We start from the raw sequence: 24390 nt of genomic DNA on the forward strand, positions 1-24390 counted from the left end.
TGCAGCATACAACCGTTGTTTTCGACGTTCATAATACACTCTTAAAAAAGTTAGTAAAAAAGTAGTAAGTGCAGCAGTTACTAACTCCTGCTTCGTTTTTCTACTTTTTACTATCTATTTACTACCCTGTTCGAGCTATAGTTAGTAAAAGTAGCCCTTGGTACCTTTTACTAACTATGGTTCGCTAGTTATTACCTAGTTGGTAACCGCTCCTTTAACCTTAAAATGAAGTCAAATAATATAACTGACACAGGCTGTCGTGTGAATAAAAAGGTTTCGTAATTAAACATTTCTGCAGGGGTGTGCGGTTAGGTAACTAAGCTTTTTCTACAATCTCAGCTTCATAATTAACGCTGGTATCTTAGCTCAACGGGTAAGAGGCACTAGCCCGTTATTGAGAGTCAAATCTACTGTAATGTCAAATAAAATATTTACCTGTGCACGCGCAGTACTTGTGTGTGATTCTCTCTGGTTCGTGCTTTTCTTGCATTCTGAAACTTTGTGTGCGCCCGGTAAGGCTGTTTGATGCCGTCACCTCGCATAATTTGTACATGTTATGTGCAATAAGCCTAAACCTAAGTGTGTGATTTGCGGCCAGCACGCTCTGATAGCTCTGACTGGTTTCGGGAATCAGTCAAATTGACTACGTAGCTTTTTTTATTTTTCCAGTAACCACAAATTTAGCAAGCTACGCCAGCACACCGTACGAAGAGCCTAGCAACATATGCGAAAGTTTCTATTAATTTTCGTAATAAATACTACTAGCTTCCCGTTACTAACTGCAGGTAGCAACTCAATTGGTTAGTAACTGCTACTAACCTTCCTGGCGTCTCTTATAGCCTGAGTCGCTTTGGGACGTTAAACCCCTTAAACCAATCCTAACCTTCCCGTTACTAACTGCAGTTACTGCAGCTGAGCGGTTATGGCGCTAGGCTGCTGGACCGAATGACGCGGGTTCGATCCCGGCCGCGGCGGTCGAATTTCGATGGAGGCGAAATTCTAGAGGCCCGTGTACTGTGCGATGTCAGTTCACGTTAAAGAACCCCAGGTGGTCGAAATTCCCGGAGGCCTTCACTACGGCGTCTCTCATAGCCTGAGTCGCTTTGGAACGTTAAACCCCCATAAACCATAAACCAACTAACATGGTAGTAACATATGTGACAACCAGTTACTACCCCAAAGCTAGTAAGACAGCTTTTCTGAGTGTACGCTGTTCAGTGGATTCTTCTACGCTTCGTCGTTTATAGCCGCATGCTGTTGCAGCAAACTACAGGCCAGTCTGCAGAGGAACTCAGCTTGAGAATTTAGCACTAGTTGACCACGCTGCCGTTATTCGTTTGAGAATGCGAACGCAGCGGGACGCCTACGAGATTTGATCAACGTGTGGCGTTGCGCCAAAAGATGAATGCGCGTTTTGAACGGGCTAAATGTATTGCCCGGGATGCATTCGCATTGACCTTCGACAGATTTAGCCGCGAATCAGCACTGTTCGCGTCATTCAGGTTCGTCGGCCACGAGTTAAGTGCGCTACCTGCATTTGCACAGCACGAAGGCGGTGCTCGGCACAGAGCCTCTATTATCAACTGCGTTGTGGTATCGTTCCTGTTTTCCTTTGTGTGCGATGAAGTGGAGGCAGTGATAAATGCACTCGAGTTGCTCTGGAAGGATATCTAGCTGGGGCTCTTTTCTGCTACATGCAAACCTGTATTGATGAAGTTTCGGGATAGATGTTCACGTTTGAGCGCCCCCAGTGTTCAGTTCAGATAGCGATTTCCGGAACTGGGCTACGCGCCAAGACTTTTACATTTTCTCCTTTCGTGTTTGATCACGCAAAAAGCGCTGTGGCACACATCCCTGGCGCGTCTTTGTCCCCGTGGTCTCCATTTTGGCGCTTGGAAATGCAGTTCCAACCGGCCCACCGTGCATTCCAGCCTGTCTGAGTCTGGCCACCGACGCTTGGACGCGCGCGGGGCGAACGCGAAACGTGTAACGGACAGGGCACGTGGTTGCGGCCGAAGGTCCGCTGCCGTGGCCGAGGGTGTGGAAGACGACGAGGAAGCGGCACAGACTTTGGGCCGTTGCCATGCGTGGCTTGTGTTGTGTGTTTTCCCCGGCCCGGGGTCCACGAGGCACGGCGCACTTCGGCGCGTCTGGGCCTGTCCGGGGGCCTCTTCGTCGCCGTGCGCGGCCCACCGACGAAGCGTGACCGTCCCCAGTAGACGGCGCACCACGTAAGCAGCACGGTGCCCCACGGCCGTCAGAGGGGTTTCGCGTCGCAAACGACTCCGGAGATCATGAACCAGCTCGGTCGGGGGTCAAGGTCCTCTTTCTAAGCTCCAAAGGCAGTCCGCCGCCACCCCTCTACACCCAAGACGTGCATGCGCACCCTCCAGCTCAGCCCACTCCGCTTGCTTGCGGCGTGCCGGCGGTCTGCCGGCGGGCTTTCTTCGAATAAAACATCCAGTAGTTGCTCCCACACTTTCCTGAATTGATCAACCGCGCCGACGTTCTGCGAGGTGAAGCTTGTTCGCTTGGCACCTCGTTTGCGGGATCAACGCGCGGTGGATCTGTCTCGCATTTCGACCGTACCTAAGCCGCTTCGTGCGAAGCGGCGCCGGCGCTACACTGGGTCGCGGCGTGCGCCATCCTTCATGAATGGGCGCATTCCAGCTCCACGTTTGTCGCACGTTTTCCCCGGGTCGGTGCTGCTGTGTTTCGCCCCGACGTCCGTCAGCCGTGCTCTAGCGGGCTCCGAACGAGTGCCTGACGTCACCCCTGTGCTTCGTGACCTGCAGATGCCTCCGACAGTGCCTATCGCTGCAGGCCGGTTGCATTCATGCGAGAGTAACGCAGCACGCCTTCGTCCCTTATCGGCGAAGGATGACCGCCGCGTGCTTCCATCGGAGGCGGCCGCATTGCGTCGCGATGACCCGTGAAGTTGGCGTCAGCCGTGTTTACATCGCCCGCGATAAAGACGCGCCTGCGCCGATAGCGCGCGTCAATTGCAAGTTGGTGGATGTATCAGTGCGTGCTGTCGATCGAGAAAAGGACTGCGGCCGGTCGCGTGCTCGGGGCCTCCGCAGTTGTGGGTGCGGCCCGTGGCTTTTGCGTGAACGCTTTCAGCTCGCAGAGTTTGTGCTCGCATCAGCCGCGTCCAATTAAGCGGCGTCTGTCTCTTACGCACCCAGGTGAACATGGAGGGCCGACGGAGCTCTCAGCTCTGGAAGGACGAGGGCAGCGTCCTCGAGGCCATTGACGAGATGATGGCACCAAGCTCTGACTTCAGCCTCTCCGACATTCAGGACAAGCAAGAGGCGAAGTCAACTAAAGAACACCAGTACGATGAAGAAGACTACAAGAGTAAGTTTCTTTTTGTCTCATTGTTTCACAAGTTTGCCGCGTCGCGCTGCGCGGTAGTTTCCAAAATTGAGCCTTCGCTCGTTGCACGGGCGCCTCGGCATCGCCGTTCGCGTGACCGTGCAGCTTATAAAGCGCTGTCCTTCCCCAGAATTGCCCGCTTTACACTGCGCATTTGAACCCAGTGCGCCTTGCCGGGGTAGCAATGAAAAGTGCGCGCAGGGTGCCGGACGTGCGGATCTTCTCCCTCTTTTTCACTTGGCCGACAGAACAGCGGCTGTCACTCAGTGTGTCACTTGGCACGCTAACGCCCAGTGGAGAAAATAAATGCATTGGATGCTCGTTGCTTTCGACTTTGCAGTGTAAAGGCGTTGCGTAAATTCGGCCATCAGGAAGATCTTACACCTACGATAGCAGTGCCTCCGTGGCGGCTGTCGCCACAAATGACGCCAGTCTTGCCAAACAGTGCAGTTAAAGGCGCACACTGGCCTTAGCTTTTCAGGAGAATCTGTGAAACTTGATTAAAAATGTCCCTGCTTGTACGAAATGGGGTGGCATTGTAAATAGAAATGGTGCCATAAGGTCCAAAGGAAGACGGTGCTGAATATCAGTGGCCATCGTATCTGTAATTGTAATGCATGTACCCCATTCTCGTGGCGGAACACCTGACTGAGTGTCGTTAAATTTGCGTCTGTACTCGTGTTCGCAGTGCATCGGGGCGCTGGCTTTCCTCATCACCATCAACCGTTGAAGAAGCATCACTACCAACGGCGGAGAAGCTCTGCGCCCAACACCGCTGGGAACCAAGATTCCCCTGACCTTCCCGCTGTGGCTGAAGGGAAAGAACCCTCCAACAGCAGCAAGGTACGCCTCGCTCCCGGTGGAGCAGAATCTGCCACCGCGGCATACTGTTGCTGTGACGCCATTATCATCTCGATAGTCATCCTTAAATGGAAGCTGAATAGGTTGCAGAAATGAACGAATCAGTGGTGGTCATCACAAGGCCGAGCAGCTTTCTCCAGATTTTCGCAGCGAGAGGTGAATGAAATTGACGTGTTGCGGCGCGGGGAAACATAGCGGGCGAAATTGCGCAATCGTGGGGATTATATACCTCCTTCCGGACACCTAGGAGCGAACCGTCAAGAATCTATGAAGTTGATTTTTTTCAAAATTGTGCTCCTGCACCCTATTAGAAAGGATTGCTGCTTACTGGACTGCGGCAGCGAAAGGAGGGGATTTGCAGCAGCGAATGCCCACTGGAATCTGTCGTTCAAGCATGCTCGACTCAAGGCCAGCCACGTGTCACCGCCGATTAAGGGCCCCCGAACCCCAGCCACGTGCCTTCGCGTGGGAAAGCGCGCCACAGCCGCCTGATGCACCTGCTCGTAGAGCTGTGAGCAGACACAAGCGTCTGAACCTTACTCTTCCTTTGGTCAACGGTAACACGGCGGTGACGCGTTCCTCCCGTGTGAGGGCTGAACAAAGGCACCACGCCAGGCTTGAGTCGCGACTCCCATAAGTCGCATCTCCGGCAGCATTCGCTGAAGACGCGCGCTTCGGATGCAAGTCTGACCTCGTGTCTTTGCAGGCTCACGTGTCCGGGAAGGTCTCTCAACGTATAGCGGCGTGTAGTGTACCTTCCGCGTTTGCAGGGAACGGCCCGACCTCTACCGCGCGCGACATTGATCCTCCTGAGAAGCTTGTACATGTATCAGGAGCCTCCGGGCGCTATTCGAAACTCGCAGCGAAGGACACAATCGTGTAGTGAAAGCACTTTTATGAGCAGCCACTGCAGCTGCACCCGCGATGACATCGAGCTCATCGGCCAATCACGTCCGCCAGAAAGACGCTGTTTGTTCATCAAATAGTATTTGGTCTTTGGGGGCTGAAAAATGCGACTTCCAGGAAAATACTTTTGAAGGAGGGACAACTGACCGCGACACGTGTTTCGGGATAATAGCAGAACCGAAAGGATCTCGCTTTGTTGTCATAGGATCAGTCGTGGTATTGGCAATTAGGCGAGGAATTGATTACAATTTGGCGCAGAGAGTCGCGTAAAGTTAGTTATGTTCTGCAGTGAAGGGTGCCTTGACGGGCTAGTCGGTGTGTTCGATGCGAACAAAGCGCAATAAGACGTCGGTCACTTTCGTCTGTGTCCGACGTCGTCTTCTGCTTTATTCACATCTGCGGTGAAACTTCGGTGCTATCGGTATGCCTCCTCATGTGATCCAAGCACGTAGCCCGGGCCCCCTGTGGCGAGTGGTGGTGCGGGTCAGTCTGCCGGCAAAACTGGAGAATGTAGCGTAGAAGACAAAAACAAAAAAAAACAACGAGCGATACATAGAAGAGATGACCGCTGTTGTTTTCTTAATCGCAAACTGTTCCCGAAGGTATAGGTTATTTCAGCCAAAAATGTATTATTTTTATAAGTGCTCCGAAGATTAAAAGGCAGTATCCTCGGCATAGTAGAAACCGGTCAGGCTATTGAGCCTTTTATTACCGTTGGAAGTAGCCGTATCCGGTGATGAGCATCGTCGGGCGGATCGTTCATGCGTGGTGTGATTGCGTGCGCTCTTCGGCCGGCCGGTACCAGTTTAGCGGGCCCGGAAAGACACGATTCCTTGCGCGCAATATCTCGCGGCGATCCGGGGCAGCTTTCCGAATCCGCGAAGGGGCCAGGTATCCGTCCAATCAGGACTGAGCATTTGAATCCAAGTCGCCCTTTGCCTTTTTGGTTTCCGATTCGAGTACGCCGTCAGATAGTGGTATGGCTGTTACAATCAAGCGCCCAAATGTGACAGCTCATAAGTTATCAAACTGGAGTTAAACATGGCACTCATTTATTGACCTTTTTCCTGGCGTCCGCCGCCGCTGACATTACAATTCTCAGAAAAACATGTTTGCCCCTGAAAGACAACTTTTAGATAACTTCGCGGAATCAAACTTAAAATGGACAGCTCTTTTTTTTTCGGTAACGCGATGGAAAAAAACTCAGCTCGCGCATTCTCATCCGAGTCTGGCGATTCGTTAAGGTGCCGCGCTTGATGCGCTGCTTTTTCTAAAGACGACAGTGGTGTCAGAATTCAGGGTACAAGCGCAGGAAAAACAATGCATGACAAGGGAGCCGTGTCTACTACGCTCGTTAGCGTTTACTCTTCTACCGGCTTGACACACACACACGGTGCCTGCCGCCGCTGAGCAGAATTTCGCACTGAGAAGCCTTCCAGTCCTGCTTGCTTTATTCCTGCTGCTCATTCTGCACAGATTTGACAGCTTGTTTGGGTGCGAAAAACGCGACCACCTCGCAAGCATGCGCATCATGCCTTGGAAGTGCGTATGCCGGCGCAGGTGTGTGACGCTGCCGCACTGCGCGGACAGAGGGTACAGTCTTGGTCAAAAGTCTTAAGGCCAAAGGCGTTTTGCTTCTGCCCCATAACAGAGCCACTATCGCACTATTGAAAGACCGAATGACCTTGAAATGACAGCAGAAGGTTTCTTCTTGCGGTAGAGAAGCTTCCTGCCTCAGTTGTGATTTGAATGATAATAATAATAATAATTGGTTTTTGGTGGAAAGGAAATGGCGCAGTATCTGTCTCATATATCGTTGGACACCTGAACCGCGCCGTAAGGGAAGGGATAAAGGAGGGAGTGAAAGAAGAGAGGAACAAATAGGTCCGTAGTGGAGGGCTCCGGAATAATTTCGACCACCTTGGGATCTTTAACGTGCACTGACATCGCACAGCACACGGGCGCCATATCGCTGCAGCTGAACGCTGTGGCCTTGAGACTTTTGACCAAGACTGTGCCTGTGGTACCGTATATTCTCAATTTCAAAAGGTGCTCCTGCGCTCCGACATCGAAATAGTGTTTTGTGCGTCCAACCAGCTGCCGAGTGGTGCGGCAAAAATCACCGGAAGGCTGTTGTCCATTGTGCGCAGTACATGTGCGTCTTAGGAGATTCTGTTCAGCTGCGAAGGAGGTTAAGGCAGCACGATATAGCATAGCACACCGGCAGTGCAGATGCGCTGATTGGTCCCAACGCGGCAGACGTGCAAGCGCGGCGGCTCTCCGCGGATTAGCAATTAAGACGCGCTGTCTGCGCTGCGCATTGAGTGCTCAACGTGCTGTTGTACTCCCAGATGTATAATAGCTCTCTTCGTAAGAAAAAGCACCGTGTCACGCGTGAAACTGGAATCTGAACGAATCGCGAGATTCGAGCCACGAGCTCTGCTTCCACTGAGTTGCTGAAAGAAATAATATAATCTTGAGCCGCTGTGCGCCGCGGACTATCGTTAAGTTCACTGGCACCCATGTTCTCTACCGTCGTCTCCTTTTGTGCTGCGTTGTCTAGTTTGTACAGACGTTAACTCTGCGAACATGACAGGGCATATCTGAGCGATTCCGCCCATGTTTCCCAATTTCTGCATGCACAGAGACTCGCACTGAAGCGTCGCAATTTTGCTTTCTTCTTGTGCGCACAGTCCCGCGACTTTTCTTTATGAACGGCCCAGTTTGAGGTGCCCAGACTCTCGCGGCCTGGATCTGATTCCGCGAGCATCCTCGTCCGCGTTCACTTCCAAGAAGTGCCCCGGTGGCTCAGCGGATGGGCCATTCGACTGCTGCACTGAACCCATAGTGTATTCCGGACGCCGCGCCCACCGGCAGCCTTCTGCCCGAAAATTGTTATTACGCGCAGTTGTAATTCAAAGCATGCAGCGAAGGAAACTACGCGCGTGCGGAGAGAAGGAGGGGGGGGGGGGGGGGGGGGGGGTAAGCATCAAAACAAAAAATGCGAACAGTGAACCGCCGAAACTGATAGACTGGCGCCAGGAATTATTCCGGAGCCCTCCACTACGGAATCTCTCACTTCCTTTCTTCTTTCACGCCGCCGCGGTGGCTCAGTGGTTAGGGCGCTCGACTACTGAGCCGGAGTTCCCGGGTTCGAACCCGACCGCGGCGGCTGCGTTTTTATGGAGGAAAAACGCTAAGGCGCCTGTGTGCTGTGCGATGTCAGTGCACGTTAAAGATCCCCAGGTGGTCGAAATTATTCCGGAGCCCTCCACTACGGCACCTCCTTCTTCCTTTCTTCTTTCACTCCCTCCCTTATCCCTTCCCTTACCGCGCGGTTCAGGTGTCCAACGATATATGAGACAGATACTGCGCCATTTCCTTTCCCCAAAAACCAATTATTATTATTATTATCTTCTTTCACTCCCTCCCTTATCCCTTCCCTTACGGCGCGGTTCAGGTGTCCAACGATATATGAGGCAGGTACTGCGCCATTTCCTTTCCCCAAAAGACAATTATTATTGGCGCCAGGAAGCAGTGTGGTGTGTCGCTCGTGCAGCTCTGAAATTACTTTTCTGCTCAGCATATTCGGCTATTGCTTTGGAGAGTAACTGCGCTGGATAAAGAGGACGGTGAAGGACGTCGTTTACTGACACCACTGAAGTGATGACTGGATTTGTTATTCATATTCCTGCCAGCTGCACAAACCACCCGTCGTAGTAGCTCCGATAGGAATCCACAGTGCATTGATGTTCGTTTAAACTAGAGGTCGGATTTCTCGTTGTTGTTTTTTTTTAAATCAGAATTCGGAGTTTGTTTGAGAACGTGACTTTTGGTTTTTTGCGACGGGTATTATTTTCCACGCGTGAGTTTTCGTTTTTTTTTCTTTTTCGCGGAAGTATATGTCATGTCCGTGTGCGGTTAAGTCGCGTAGGGTGTATCTTGGCCTTTTAATCATTACGAGCAGCCCATGTAGCAGTAATTAGCAGTGCTCGTGTTAAGGGCTGTCCTTGCAGGAAGGAGTCGTAAACCAGTAACAAAAAGTAAAAATGTCGCAAAAACTTCGGTGGTCGTTTATTTCTAAAAACTTTGTATTCATGTTCTGGTTTCGCTCCGCGTCGAACGAGATCACCGCGCATCATGTGGTCCGCGTGCTGACGGCAGCGATGCAACTGTCGCAGCTTAAAACCGTCTCGGAAGCCAGAGACCTTCGTGCCGTCAGTGCATGGTTTCGCGTTTACGGTTTGCTTGTTGTGGTTTCAAAAGTTGTCGGTGACCTTACGTGCAACTGAAAACTTAACGAAGCGACGGCCCTAAGCCAGCGACAGGTCTGAGCCAGACGGCGCCTGGCTGTAGGATGTGGAGCCTCCCTAATCAGTGCCTCAAAACTCACAATCACGGGCTGAGGTCTGAAGATACTGTTGTCTCACCGCGTTCCTGTTCCAGCTCTTTTCTCCTGTGACTATACTCTGACCGGTACTGAACAGCCAGCTGGTTGTGAAATATAAATGCTGACCTTTTTCGGTTGAAACCGAATCGAAAAAAAAATTAAGAATCCGGCGTATTTTTTTCGGTAAACCGAAAAATAGAATCCCCAAATACAACAGCCCCGCCGCGGTGGCTCAGTGGTTAGGGCGCTCGACTACTGATCCGGAGTTCCCGAGTTCGAACCCGGCCGCGGCGTGTGCTGTGCGATGTCAGTGCACGTTAAAGATCCCCAGGTGGCCGAAATTATTCCGGAGCCCTCCACTACGGCACCTATTCTTCCTTTCTTCTTTCACTCCCTCCTGTATCCCTTCCCTTACGAAGCAGTTCAGATGTCCAAAGATATATGAGACAGATACTGCGCCATTTCCTTTCCCCAAAAAAACCAAACCAATACCACATACGTGATGCGCTCGCTTAATGGGCAACTGCAGAGGTTTTATAATTCGATGAGTTTAAACGAGCCGAATGTGTGAAACTTGCAGGTAAAGCATGCGAAATATTTTTGCGCTAAGATTTGAAATGATGTAATCGCCGACTAAAGTGGGTTGGCGTTCAGGCTTCTGTGCAGTGCACAGCAACAGGCAGAGGCCGCAATGATGATGTCACGTATGACGGTCCTAAAAGAGAAGAGGTGCCGTAGTGGAGGGCTCCGGAATAATTTCGACCACCTGGGGATCTTTAAACGAGCACTGATATCGCACAGCACACGGGCGCCTTTGCGTCTCGCTTCCATCGAAACGCGGCCGCCGCGGTCGGGTTCGAACCCTTTAACCACTGAGCCACCGCGGCGGGTCGAGGGCGATAATTTGATGGCGCTTTCGAACCGCCGAGGCAGCCGGAATCTCGGGCGTGCCTTTGTGACCGACAGGAGCGAGAATTAAAGACGACTGCTCGAGAGTCGAGGCGCAGTGGTTTTCACGGCTGGCTCTATATCGTTATCGAAAAACGAAACACGGAAGTTTGGCGGTTTTTGGGGCTAGGTATGCGCGGAACGCAGCGCTCGATCATATGCGTCCGCATTTTATCTTGGCGGTTTATCGCCACGTGTTCTAGAAAGCAAGGGCAGCAGTGTGCACCGCGAGACGAAGCAACAGACGAAGAGGCGACAGGGCGTTCGCCGAACAGCCGTAGCCGTGTGCATTCCGACGCGATAGCCGCAGTTCAGCGCGTGCTCCGAGCTCGTACTTCTGCGCTGGCCGCGCTCGAGCCGCTGCGACCTCGGTCGTCGCCTTGCGCGCCACCTTGTGTACAGAAAGCTAAAGCTGGCGCTTGCGCTGGACATTTGATATTGCATGTCCGACGTCGGCCACCGCTGGCAGACGCACCGAAGAACAGAGCTTTTCAATCATACCTACCGAGCACTCCTTATTGGCGATGGATTATTATTATTATTATTATTATTATTATTATTATTATTATTATTATTATTATTATTATTATTATTATTATTATTATTATTATGGATGGAAGATAGGAGCTTTCCGTTTGTAACGGGGCAGCAGCCACCATACTGGGATTTTTTTTTGTTAACGTTGTCGTAAATCGGTCTCTGAATTCGCCATTTCTTTAAATAAATTTTTAATTCTACGCCTCTAATCTTATATCACCTCTGCGCTTTTAAGCCATCAATCTTCCAATCGCATTTTGCTAGCTTCCACCGCAGGTTCCTTCACATGACCGGCCGCCGCGGTGGCTGAGTGGCTATGGCGCTCGGCTGCTGGCCCGAAAGACGCGGGTGCGATCCCGGCCGCGGCGGTCGAATTTCGATGGAGGCGAAATTCTAGAGGCCCGTGTGCTGTGCGATGTCAGTGCACGTTAAAGAACCCCAGGTGGTCGAAATTTCCGGAGCCCTTCACTGCGGCGTCTCTCATAGCCTGAGTCGCTTTGGGACGTTAAACCCCCATAAATCAAATCAAATCGGGCTGTGGTTTGTGAAATTTTCCTCTTGTCTTGATTTTAGCCGCCAATCAGATAACCTTTGCTTGGTTATTTCTATCCGCCTAAAATCTACTTTCCCTTCACTGTCCTTAAACCCCAATGCCTTGGGTAAATCGGCCCCGCTGCTTTCCACTGTAGGGTGAAGCCCTTTACAGAAAAGTATCAAGTGTTCAGCCGTTTCCTCCTCCTCTCCGCACGCAACGCACAACGTGTCAATGTCGTGGTACCTGACTCTATATGTCTTAGTCCGCAAAGCTCCCGTCCTGGCCTAGAACAACAAAGAGCTTCCCCTACAATTATCATAGATTCTTTTCTTTGGCAATTTCCTGCTTAAATATCCAGTACGTATGTTCCCAGTGCCGATTTCGTCAGCATCCCTGTTTTCCACAGAGGTCTCTCTTTCTTTAACCTTTTTCTTAACCGATAATTGCTGATTTGCCCCCCCCCCCCCCCCCCCCCCCCTCTGCTGTCCAAATATTTGCTTGTCATTTTCTAGTTTTCTTTCTCCATTTCATGTCAACATTCTTTATATACAGGTATCTGAAAACTTTCCTAGCCCACTGCTTTTCCTCCATCTTTCTCAATCGTTCCTCAAATGCTATCTTACTGCTAGCCTCTCGTCGTGCTGCGACGCCAGCGCCCTCTCTTGTTAAGGTAACTAACCAGGGAAGTCACGTGGGTAGGAGGGTGCACCGCGGGAAAGCAAACCACAAAGAGAAGCTGCGGGGCTGAGTCCCCACAAAGTGGAGATAATTTATGTAGTAGTAACTGGAACAGAAAGGTGCCTGTGAAAAAGTTGAGGCTAGACCAATGTCACCTAGACTGAGAAAGCAAATTCTAGGTGGTATTGACCTAACATTGGGTATGCACGTGATTTGAATTTTATAGCTCAGTACCCAGCACCTTGGCTGTTTGTCAGTCCACTGTTTGTTAAAATTCTGTCATGAGGCCGGCCACAAAATTTTTAGCTAAATGTGATTTGGTTGTCCCTGCATGTAGCAGTAGTATATATTTTGCATGCTGTACAGCTTGCACGCTTTGCGCAAGCCATGCTGTGGTTACTAAAATTAGTTTTTGATGTTAGTGGTGGAAGGCTTGACAAATAGCAATTGTTTCACTACTTATCAGTGCAATAATCCTTCAGAATTGTTTCCTTTGTGATTTAAAAGTTCATCATTGAACTAAAAAATTCTTGCTGCCATTTACCAAACCATTTCGATTATCATTATAACTTTACACTGATAGCTGTGAATAGAGCATTGGTGTAGATGACTTATGCACCTAGGGGGGCTTGTTATGAATAAACTCCTTGTTAGTGCATCATACCAGTAGTATGTACTGTTACTGTTCTGTGACACTTTAGGACTGTATATAATATGTGTATATATGTGTCTGATATAAATTCTAGATGACACATTAATGAAGACACATCACATTTACATATTTTTGGAAGTTATGCATGAGTCTGATGCAAAAATAAATGTAATAAGTAGAAGTTAATCTTTTCTTCCTTCTGCACTGAAGCCATGCATGGTTGTGTTGTACTGCATGATGCCACTGCCTTTTCTTGCTGCATTTTTTATGTGCATTTCTACTTCAGATGTGGACAAAAAATATGATCTGCCTGTTACTTATGTCACCTTTAGGTACATTTAGAAGCAAAAAGTGATACTTGAAAGTGTTCCTTTATGTTAATACTTTTTCCTCCAATTTCTTTGTCCTTGGGCTGAAATGTTGTTTGAAAAAAATTTTGATCAGCAGGACTCTGAAGAAGACGGCGATGAGGCCATTAGTGTGAAGAAAGTTGATGACACTGAAGATGGAAAAGCATCCAAACAACCCGAGGAGACTGCGGAAGATGAACCTGGTCCAAGTGGTTTAAAACCGAGCGTGCCTGCAAAAACTGGCAAGCCTGCTGGTGTCCGTGAGCCACCCCGTATTTTCGTCACCAGTGATACGGAGCCTGAGGTCGAATTTCTTCCGGCTCAACTAAAACCAAAAGCTTCTGATGCATCTCTGTCTGAAAAACCACTGAAGTCATCCTTGAAGAAGTCTTCCATTTCGCCTGATGATCAGCCACTTGGGAGCTATGGGTGAGACTTTTATCCTTTTATCCAAAGCAGCTTGAATATTACCCCAAATCACTTATTTTGCCGATGTTTGTCTGTCCGAAGCGTCTCTCCATGACCTAGTTGCTCAGGAGGAGCAACCTGAGGTTTGCAAGCCCCACCGTTGGGTGGCAGCACATGCCATCTCGGGGCAGTGGCGCATCGCTTAACCGCTAATCACTGTGCCAGGAGTGGTGTGAGGGCTCCCAGCGATTTATGAATGCAAAGTAGAGAATTAACAGTTTCACATATTTGAGCATTAACTCATTAATGCTGTCACAACATACCCTTAAGGCAGAGCTCAAAGCTGGTTTTGCCGATCTTTGTCTGAAGCCTGCTTGACCTTGAAAATGAAGCCTCGAACCGAAACATGAAAACCGAAGTGCTAGTGCACCTAATTTGCACTTAGCCTAACCACACTAAACTGTGCGTCATTTTTTTTGCTTGTCCTTTTATTGAAAAGCAGCCTTTTCAGTGCACTTCTATTACAGGTAGCCGCAAATACTTGAAGAAATGTAGAATATGCCGTTCATTCAGAAAACAAATTCCAGTTTTCAATCATTTTAATTATCCACTTGTGCATGAAGTTGGCTGGAAAATCACAAATTTTAATTATAAAGGTAATTTTTCAGAAATCAGGCCTGCCTTTCAGTGAGTTGAGCTGTGATGTGATTGACAATGTTTCTTTCTCTCTCATAATGATGTACAGCTTTTTTCCAAACCTGGACACGCGGACTGCCGAATATGGCAGGCAGTATGCTGATGTACCACTGTCTTCAACTGCACGCGAGTCTTCTCAAGAGCAGAATGAGTCCGATGGGGCACAGCATAAAGTTGCTTTTATTTTGGGTAATTATCTTGTTTTGATTTTTTTTTTTCGTTTGGTGTGTAATAACTTGGCAACAGGAACTTCTATGCCACATATTCTTGGGTTATACACCTGTCTTGAACCCTCTTGTGGCAGGAGATGGACAGACTTTCTCCTTTGTTAAAGTTGTCACTTTGAGTTAGAGTGCAGCACTCTCAATATCAATTTCAAACCGGTGCCTTTTAATTGGAAGTGCATTTTTTAAGCAAGCATTTATTCATGAGTCCACTCTTGGCAGGAACAGGGAAGTTAGTAAGGCTTTGAGGAGGTGTGGTGCAGAAGCTACAGGGTTGCAAGGTGTTGTAACAGGCAACTGCATAGTTGAAAGGGACGTGTAATGTTGTTGAAGGAAAGATATCTAGATTAACAGGCTGCTTTTGGGGCAGTTGTGATTTTCAAGGAGTCGGGAGTGGGCTATATGTCAATCACTAATGCTTATAGTTGCGATTAAGTTATCTTATGTGTGCTGAAGGAAGAGTCTTAGTTTCACTGTGACTCGGTTGTGCACTGTGCTTGTTTGGAATGAGGACAACTGCGGAACTTCCTGCCGGTAATTGAGCACTGTGTGGCAGTCCTGCTGAATGTGACTTCAATGGCTTTAAACAGCCAGGCTTGGGAACTTGAAATGAAATTAATTGAAATGTCCTTATGTTTAAAGGGTCGGACTCCACAGAAGAAGCATCACCACCACAGCCAGCAGTTGGGGACTTGCAGCCTTCATCAACCTCAAAGGGTGTTGAACCATTTCGAGCAAAAGATAGGTGAGGATGATTTTCTTAGCATCTGAAGGAGAATGGTTCTCATGAGATTAATTTGAGCATGAATTTCACTATGCTACTTCTACAGATTTATACACATGCTACACAGGCACTTTCATTTGGCGACCAAATCAAGGGCCTGTGAGATTCTCAAACTGAAAGTACGATAAAGTCTTAGTAGGTAGTTATGTGTATCTCAAATAGTTGCTTTGTGGGAGTGAAAATGACCAGCGCACTGTCCACAAAGACTGGTGAAGAGTTCTATAAACAGCCAAGCATGAAGAGGGCTTATGGAGTTATGGTAACTAGGGGTGTTCCCATGTCTGTGTTTAGTGCATTTTAAACGGACTGCACATGTGCCAAGAAGGATAATGGAAAAAGCTACATATCAAACCCACAGTTTGGCTGGCTGTGGCGATCGACTTAGTGCTGCTGCAAGCTTGGGGGTGCAGGCATCATGACGTCATACGTCATTGCATTTCATGCTCATTGAAAAGCATCCTTTCTGTATTTCCCATGCTCTTAGTGCAAGTGGTGACATCTGATGCATTCCTCATTGCGTTAAGCAAGTGCACACAACTTAAAAGAACTGCACATGCCAAGAAGGATAACAACAAATGTTTTGTTTTAGGATTATCGCAAGGGTACCCCATGGAAAGTTAGTTCAGGAATTAGAGTATATAGGGCTACCTTTTGGCATTATTCAATGGATTTGTGATTACCTTAAAAATAGAGAACAGTGTGTTATGGTCAGAAATTCTAGTTCCAGTGTTCACCATGTTACTTCAGGTGTTCCACAGAGTAGTGTGCTTTTTAAAATTTATGTCAATGATTTGATAGATGTTATTCCTGAGGATGTGTCCATCAAACTTTTCACGGATGACTGTGGCATATTTAAGGAGATATCATCTCAAATTGATCATATGACCCATTGCAGAAGTCTATCGAAGCAATTACTGACTGGTGCATGCTTTGGGGTATGGTGGTGAACACAGAAAAAAAGAGTACTTCTCCGCATTACAAGGAAAAAAAATCTTAGTACGTTCCCTTAAATGCTTTGTCGTACATCTGTTTTAGAAATAAAGAAGTATAAGTACTTTAGGATCGACAATTTCTAACGGACTAATATTGTCAGCACACATTTCCGATATCTGTTCAACGGCGATATGAAAACTGTGGTTCATGAAAAGAAGCTTAAAGGTGCTCTAGTAATTACTAAGATGATGGCCTATAACTCTCTTAAGATCCAATCTGGAATATGCAGCAGTAGTGTGGGACCCTTATACTAAGAAATATATTAGTGAATTAGAGCGAGTTCAAAGAAAGGCGATCAGATACGTGTTCATGAAATATAAAAGGGATGATTCACCAACTCGGTTAATGCTAAAATATGGTATCCAAACATTACAAGTCAGAAGAAAAATTGGAAATGTTGCATTTCTCCACAACAGCCTCTTGGGCAAAATTAGTATCTAGCTACCAGGTAATGTGAGAGCAACCAGTACTTGAAGAACTCGACCCCATCTTTGCCAAAATGAAGGCTCATAAACACAGTTTTTATTTGCGTACAGTTTCAGACTAGAAATCTCCCCCCATTAAGGCTTTAGAGTCGAAAACTTTCATGGCAACGTTGGAAGATCATTTCAGCCACTCATAGACTGAAACAGATGTCTGTTTTCAATTTTTTTTATAGATATTGTTTCTCGTTTCTTCGCTTTTATGTCTGTATTGTATTACCATGTCTCCTCTGCATGGGCCAAAATGCTGGCGTGCACTATTAGTAAATAAATAATTTTTGGCGGCCTTGCCAAGGGTTTTATCCATGTCTGCATGCCGAGAAATGAAAGCTCTGGAGAAAATCTAACTTAGAGTAGTGTTTTATAAGTATATTTCACAACACGCAGCAAAGGATTAGTGCTAGTGGTCAGACAGTGCAAGTTACTAACGTCGTGGCCTACCCCAGAAAACCATTTTTAATCTGGGTGTGTGCATAGCAAGTATGTTTTTTTTTTCTGAGTGTCGGAACTTTTAACCCGTGCTGACTGGATTCATTGGACTCAAGTTGTGTATATATCACAGCCACGGATTGGGGATCATAAATAAGTGTGGAGCATTTATGAGTTAAACTTGGAAAAAATAAATTGTTCTAATTTTCTGCTCATAGCTGTTGTACAGCTGCTTTATGCAGACTGTTGTGTAGTTTATAATACACCCTTCTTAAGGCACTTTTCTTTTTGCCGTAAAATTTGGCAAGTTCTTGCATATTTGCGTGTGGCATTAACACTTCTCTTTTTTGCTAGACATCACCACCATCACCACAGGCACAAGCGTCGTCGCTATATTTACGATCCAAGTCTTATGGTTCTTCACGATGCTGAAGACAAGCATAGGGTGGTCACTGAGCCAGAAGAAGCCATGACACTGCAGTCAGCCGACCTTGAAGAGATGGCAAGTAAGTTCACTAGTTCATGGCCATTGTTGCTTCTATTGGACCAGCAAGCATGAGAAGGGAGAATTGTCCCGGATAGGATCAAAGCTTGTTTGTCACACTGTCAGCTTGAATATTTTTCACAATGGACAAATATGCAAGTTACGAAAGCTGGTTAATCAAGCGTCCGTCCAGGTGTATAATAAGTGAAAATGTACTTTGCCACTAGTGTAATAACAAATTTTGCAGGACTTGTTTCTGCTTGAGATAGTTGATGCGTAGATGGTACAAGTAAATGTCTGTGCTACTGCAACACACATACATGCATTTTCCTCTTTCTGCGTGCTTGAAGTATGGTGTCAGACAATGAAAGTTAATCTTAATATATTGTGGTTTGTATCGGCTTGATGGATGAATAAGGTAATTATTGCTCGAGCTAAACTCGCTGCCACTAGAGCTAAGCTCACTGTCATGAGCTGCTCCATAAAAACTTTCATTCCAGCCATAAGTGGCTGGAATGAAAGTGGCATATACAATTTTTAAAGGACTACATAGACTAATTTTTTATTGTTTTCTTCTTTGGAATGTGTGTAAGCAATCAGAATACCAGGTATTTCAGGGAAGCCTGTCATGAATTTTTAAAAAATATGTTTTTTGAGATCAAACGATTACTTTCATGACAAAGTAATACCGATGTTGGCAGACATCAGAAAACAGGTGAAACATGTTAACTGGTAAGTCTGTTAACTAAATTCTAATAGTTAACTTTTTATCTATTACAAATAGGCACATCAGAAAACAAGTGAAACATGTTAACTGGTAAGCTGGCTAACTAAATTATAATAGTTAACTTTTTATCTATTAGAAATAGGCACATGTTTGCAATTAAAGATTCATAGTCAACCATTAGTAATAGCCATATCTGTTTTTAGAATTTCGAAAACGCGATTTCCCTTGGAGCTATGGCTCAACAAATTTTGGCCATTTCTCGTGTAATTCGAAAATTGCGCACCGGCTGTGTGCACACAGCGACACCCACCAATGAACGTCACTTCATGATGCGTGTGCCACATGACCTTCTCGTCCCCGCCTCAGCAGATGCAGTGAGCAGTGGCAAGCAGCACAGCACAGGTAGTGCAGGCGGGACAGAGGTGATGACATGGCACATGCGCTGCGGAGTGACGAGATTTTATGGACGTTGCTGTGTGCACACAGCCGGCGCACGATTCAAATTGCATGAGAAATGGCCAAAAATTGTTGCGCCACAGAGCCAAGAGTAATCATGTTTTCAAAATTCTAAGAACAGTTATGGCTATTGCTAATGCTTGGCTACAAATCTCTGATTGCAACGAGGTGCCAGTCTGTTGGAATTGCAACTTGGAATTGGAATTGCAACTTAACGAGCTTACTAATTAACATGATTCACCTGTTCTTTTTTTTTGCGTCCGCCAACACTGGTAAGTTAGTTTGTTGGAAAAGCCATCTTTCTGCCTCGAAAAGCCTGTTTTTTGAAATAAGTGGCAAGCTTCTTTAACCCCTTCAGGCGCCAATTAAATCTGCTGAAAGGAAAAATCTTTTTTTTCATAAATGATGATCAGCAGACTAGGCAGAAGTGATGTGCAAAAAGTTGCGCAAAAAATATACATATTTAAGCATATTTTATTTGCGTCCACATTTGTGGACATAGTAGCCGCCACGGTGGCTGAGTGGTTACGGCGCTCGGCTGCCAGCCCGAAAGACGCGGGTTCGATCCCGGCCGTGGCGGTCGAATTTTGATGGAGGCGAAATTCTAGAGGCCCGTGTACTGTGCGATGTCAGTGCACGTTAAAGAACCCCAGGTGGTCGAAATTTCCGGAGCCCTTCACTACGGCGTCTCTCATAGCCTGAGTTGCTTTGGGACGTTGAACCCTTATAAACCTATAAACCATTTGTAGACATAGCGCCTTAAAGCTGATACATGAACGTAAATGCTACATTTGCTTGCCTTTTCTAACTGATCGTTTGACATGAATGAATGGTTAGCTGTGAGAATGTACAGTATGGTCCACTGTTAAAGGGAACATACGGTCGCATGTCGTTGGCTTTCTGCGAGGCGCTGCTGCGGAAAGCCGGAAAGAATGCCGCGCTGATTATGGACCGGAGTTTTTTTCGGAGTTCTGTTCCCTTGCATGGATCTCATTTTTCACACCCACTACGCATTGATTACCTCTTTTCACTGCTGAATTGGCTTTTTCCTTTCTGTGGTCGCGTTTCGTGCGAAATAAGCAACATTTTCTCCGGACTAGATTATCCACGTGTGAGTGCCTTGGTTCGTATGCCACTCAACGCGTACAGTGCGGCAGCTATCAGTCCGCATTAGCCTTGTAATAATGTGCACTAAAAAGGTAGCTAAAACTCATTATTTTCATATTTATTGCTCCTTTTGCACACGTGTTAGGTCTTTTACCTGAACAATCAGGACACACGTGATTTAAAATTGTTTTTTCATGTTTCAGGCCACAGATTTGAGGACCAGAAAGGCATGCGACGACACAAGATTCTTGCAAAGAACACCGTGCTTTCATTTATGCAGCCTGCATCAGAAGATTCCTCTGAGAAACCATCTGCACCAGGCTCAGGGAAAAGATACTCTGTGCCATTCGTGAAGAAGCTTTATGATCGAAAGCCGCATGAGGTGAGGTACAAAAGGCTTTCAAGCATGTTAATAGTAAATATCATTTATGTGGCAATGATTGGCGAGTTGTTGCAGGTGAAATTTCTGTTCCAATCTCCAATAACTGTTATGAGCCTTAGGGGCCAAGTACCTGGGCCTCATAACCTAATTGAAATACCATGAAGTATCTAATTGATGTTCTGTGACAAAAGAAAATGTGCATACCTTAGTTTAAAAAGTTTGCTGGTTGAAGCTCTTTTTCTCACCAATGTCTATTTCTTAATGACAAAATGTTTGCATATTCAAAAAACACTAGTATAGTTACTCAAGTGAGGGCACCCAAGGGGAATTCCCCTTGGTATTCGATGCATGCTTACTGAGCTAATTATGTAATGCTGCTTATATAGTAATAGTTCCTAGCCCTTGAGGTTTGTCCACTGTTAGGTAAAAATATCGGTTTCGGTTTAAAACAGATAACTTTTAACCGTTGCATAAAGCACAGTATATTAGTTTGCCTGCACTTTGAAGAACAAACGAACATAGGGCAGACAGCTGTTACATATTGTGCGGCGATCAGAAAATATTTCTTGACAAGGCAGCAGCTTATGGAGGAGCTTGCAAGCTGCATAGAACTCATTCAGCCTAGCATCTTCAGTTTCGTCTAAATGGTCATTCAGTGCGATGCTGGTGTGTTAGAAGGCATGGAGAGGGTTCAATAGACATATAGCATGGCTTGTTAAGGTTTATGTTGATCTGAATGTTCATAGAAATGCTAAACGGGCTATACTTTAGCAGGTATATTTGAACACACCAATAGAACTTCTATTAAGACCTTGAGGTTACCACCAATTGTTGTTTTGCCATTATGTGCTAATGGCATACTACACTGCCTTAGTTTAAGAGCTTTTCATTGCATCATTTAGGGAATTTGGAATGAAGCCATAGAAAGCATAGTGCTTGGGTGTACAGTATCATTTGAGCAGCAGTATCATTGGCATATATTGGAGGCTGTTTGTGAAAATGGTGAAATTTCAGTCGTTTACTGCTTCAGGTAGCTCATGTTTACAGCAGATTTTTTTATACTGTTTGTACTGCTAGCTCATAGTCCATGGTTAACCTCTTCATTTCATAAAGCACTTCTGTAAGCCAGTCACTTCTACACTGTCTGCTGTTTTATATATAACAACTGTTCACTCAGTTGGCTAGGATTGTGCCTTAAGTAGCTTTCTATGGAGTACATGAGACAAGCATTTGTTGGTGTGATTCACAGATCTTTGTGGAGTTGGATGAGCTGGTGCCAGAGACCTATGAGTGGAAAGAGACGGCGCGTTGGATCAAGTACGAAGAAAACTTGAAAGAAGATGTGGATCGCTGGGGAAAGCCACACCTGGCCTCGCTGTCTTTCCATTCACTACTTTGCCTGCGCAAGTGTATTGAGCAAGGGACTGTGCTCCTTGACCTTGAGGAGAAGGACCTCACAGGGATCGCAAACAAGGTGAATGTTGTTTGCTTTCGTCACTTGCTGTATGTTATCTTGCTCATGCACTCTTGTAGCAGGGGTGGGACAGCTGTGCTGCGAGCCAAAGGCCAGGTGCACCCAATTACTTTTCCAATATGCTACGGCCAGCTTTCTGGCTCTCGCAGGGGTGTGTGAGCATATTCAAAATTTTGATTAGTTCAGTTCGATTCGTGCCACACTTTAATGATTTGAAGTAATTAATTCAATCTGCCCAGTAAAAAAAAAAAAAAACGGTTGGAACCAGTCGGGTTTCTGAATGGTCCTAACTGGACCAATTTGATCTCCAACTGGTTCCAGTCAAATTGATTCGTCCAAATGGGCTCCCAGTTGGACCAGTTGAGTTTCCAACTAGCGAGCCCAAATGGTCTTACCAATTGTAAGCTCAGTTGTAGAAATATTTCTCCCAAGTGCTATATGTCTATCTATCTAACTGCATTGTGCAATTTAATTGTGATACATTTTGTGAATACTTGCTGGGTGCAATATATATGCAAATTTGCCAATGATTTTCCTTGAATGCAATCTGCATATTTCTCTCTCTAAATGCACAACAGTGAACTTTACATTTTTCCAAATAAAGATATTAGCAGGTTAATCTGCTGAATAGTTTTCATTATTTTCCCCATGACCGTGCGTGTGATTAAAGGAAATTATTTCAATCAACAGAGAAGTGACACTGACCTCAGCATTTGTAGGACATACTGCCCGAAAGGACTGCATTGAATGAAATTACAGTAACTTTTCGTATTCTGAGAAGAGAAAATTCCTTGAGCGTAAAAACAAGCTCTAGAAAATGTTACAGGCGTATTCGTTGCGGACGTTTTACTGAATTGTGGACAAAACGTAGGTTGTCGACAACATGGTGCTGACGGAGCAGATACCACCAGAGAGCCACGGCGCTGTTCTGCGTGTGCTTCTGTTGCGTCACCGACATGGTGCTGAAAAAAGCCTAAACACGTTCCTGCGTCGTAACTCCTCTGGTACATTTACAGCACTCAAGTAAGTACCACTGTTATTTGACTCTACTTTTGCACTAGGTAAATCGTACCTCTCTGTGTGCAGGATTTGGTTTCTAGATGTCGGTCGTCTTTCAGTTGGGTAAAGTACTGTATATATTCGTGTAATGAACCCCCTCGCATAATGAACCGGCCACCGAGTTTAGTTGACCAGAATTTTTTTTTCAGCCTTTAGTTTTTTTGTTGTGGGTTCCTCAGTTTTCGCGCTGTCCGCAGCGCAGACCTTAGCACCACTTGTTTATCACCACTTGTTTATCTTTTGAGGAGAGCTCCTGCCAGAGGGGTGGAGGGGGAAGGGGGGGGGGGGGGAGGGGGAGCGCAGTGCACTCCGCGAACTTTGCAGAGCGTCAACACGTGTGCTGTAAGCTAAGGTTTGAACATTCACGTTACACACTCATCACCGTCCTGAGTTTTTTTAACCTCAGGTAAAAAACGTGCGCCTGACCTTCAGAGCCGGTGTTCAGCATGTTCGCATTATCTCACCGCAATTGGCCGGCGCTGCCAACTACCTCAAAATTTCTGGATCGCATCAGAGTGAACAAAGCTAAACGCCAGAAGCACGAACGCGTCTGATTGCATGTATGCGTTGATGACGGAAGGATGGAGGAATGATATGAAATCTCATCCCTTCCAAAAAAATCTGTTGAAACATTTTTTCCCCTCATAATGAACCCTGCCCCCAAATTGATGTCAACTTTTCTGGAAAAAAAAGTGGGTTCATTATGCAAGTATATACGGTAATTGGGCGCATCAGAATTGAGTTGAATGGTGTTTTCCGGAGTGGACTACATTATACTGTGAGTGAATGTGTGTATGGATTGTGGCACTACAATGGCCTATGTTCTACTGTGACTGAATATGTGCATAGATGGTGACTTCTGGAGTGGACTGTGATGTGGACTGTGTGGATTGATTGTGTGCATAGATGGTGACTGCGGGAGAGAATGTGTGCTATTAGACTGTGTGCATAGCGGTGTAGATACGAGAGGCTTCAGGACATTGTTAATATAGAAGGGATGCTACAGTGGAGCAATTGCCGGCAGATAAAGCATCAGAATTGCAGCGCACTCCATTGTGGTGACTTGTAGTTTCATCAGTACCTTCATGCTTTGCCTTCACCATGCAGCATTCGATTCCCAGATTCGACTTGCAGCTCTTAATCAGGAAGATGGCTTTGACCTCTGATGTCAGTGCACGTTAAAGAACCCCAAGTGTTCTAAATTAATTTAGAGCCCTCCATTACGGCGTCTCTCATAGCCCATAAGTCACTTTGGGATGGTAAACCCCAAAATTTAGTTTTATTTTGCAACTGAGATGATCTGTTAAAGCGTGCTCAACATTGCTGTTGGTTTATGTCATATAAAGAACCACGTGATTCAGTGCTATACACGTGAATTCAGCAGTTTACAGGCACTGGGGCCAGCATGTCAGCTGCTTGACAACATGGACAAACTGAAGACGATGCTGTA

General features: G+C 46.5%; 1 protein-coding gene across 2 annotated transcripts in view; it reads left to right on the forward strand.

Moving 5' to 3' along the window:
* The window catches only part of Ae2 (anion exchange protein Ae2), a 48029-nt gene that overhangs the window by 1102 nt on the left and 22537 nt on the right, over positions 1-24390 (forward strand). The window contains exons 1-10 of one of the 2 annotated variants that reach the window (XM_077645513.1): positions 2913-3089; positions 3189-3360; positions 4067-4221; positions 13333-13664; positions 14389-14528; positions 15206-15308; positions 17606-17757; positions 20229-20407; positions 21657-21881; positions 22753-22904. In XM_077645513.1, the coding sequence (XP_077501639.1) occupies positions 3195-3360; positions 4067-4221; positions 13333-13664; positions 14389-14528; positions 15206-15308; positions 17606-17757; positions 20229-20407; positions 21657-21881; positions 22753-22904 (1604 nt within the window). In that variant the 5' untranslated portion in view covers positions 2913-3089; positions 3189-3194. Of the gene's footprint in view, positions 1-2912; positions 3090-3188; positions 3361-4066; positions 4222-13332; positions 13665-14388; positions 14529-15205; positions 15309-17605; positions 17758-20228; positions 20408-21656; positions 21882-22752; positions 22905-24390 lie in introns of those variants that run through there. The other variant, XM_077645512.1, reaches the window with a different exon arrangement.

The sequence above is a fragment of the Amblyomma americanum genome, chromosome 1 (assembly GCF_052857255.1).
Source record: "Amblyomma americanum isolate KBUSLIRL-KWMA chromosome 1, ASM5285725v1, whole genome shotgun sequence".
NCBI lineage: Eukaryota > Metazoa > Arthropoda > Arachnida > Ixodida > Ixodidae > Amblyomma > Amblyomma americanum.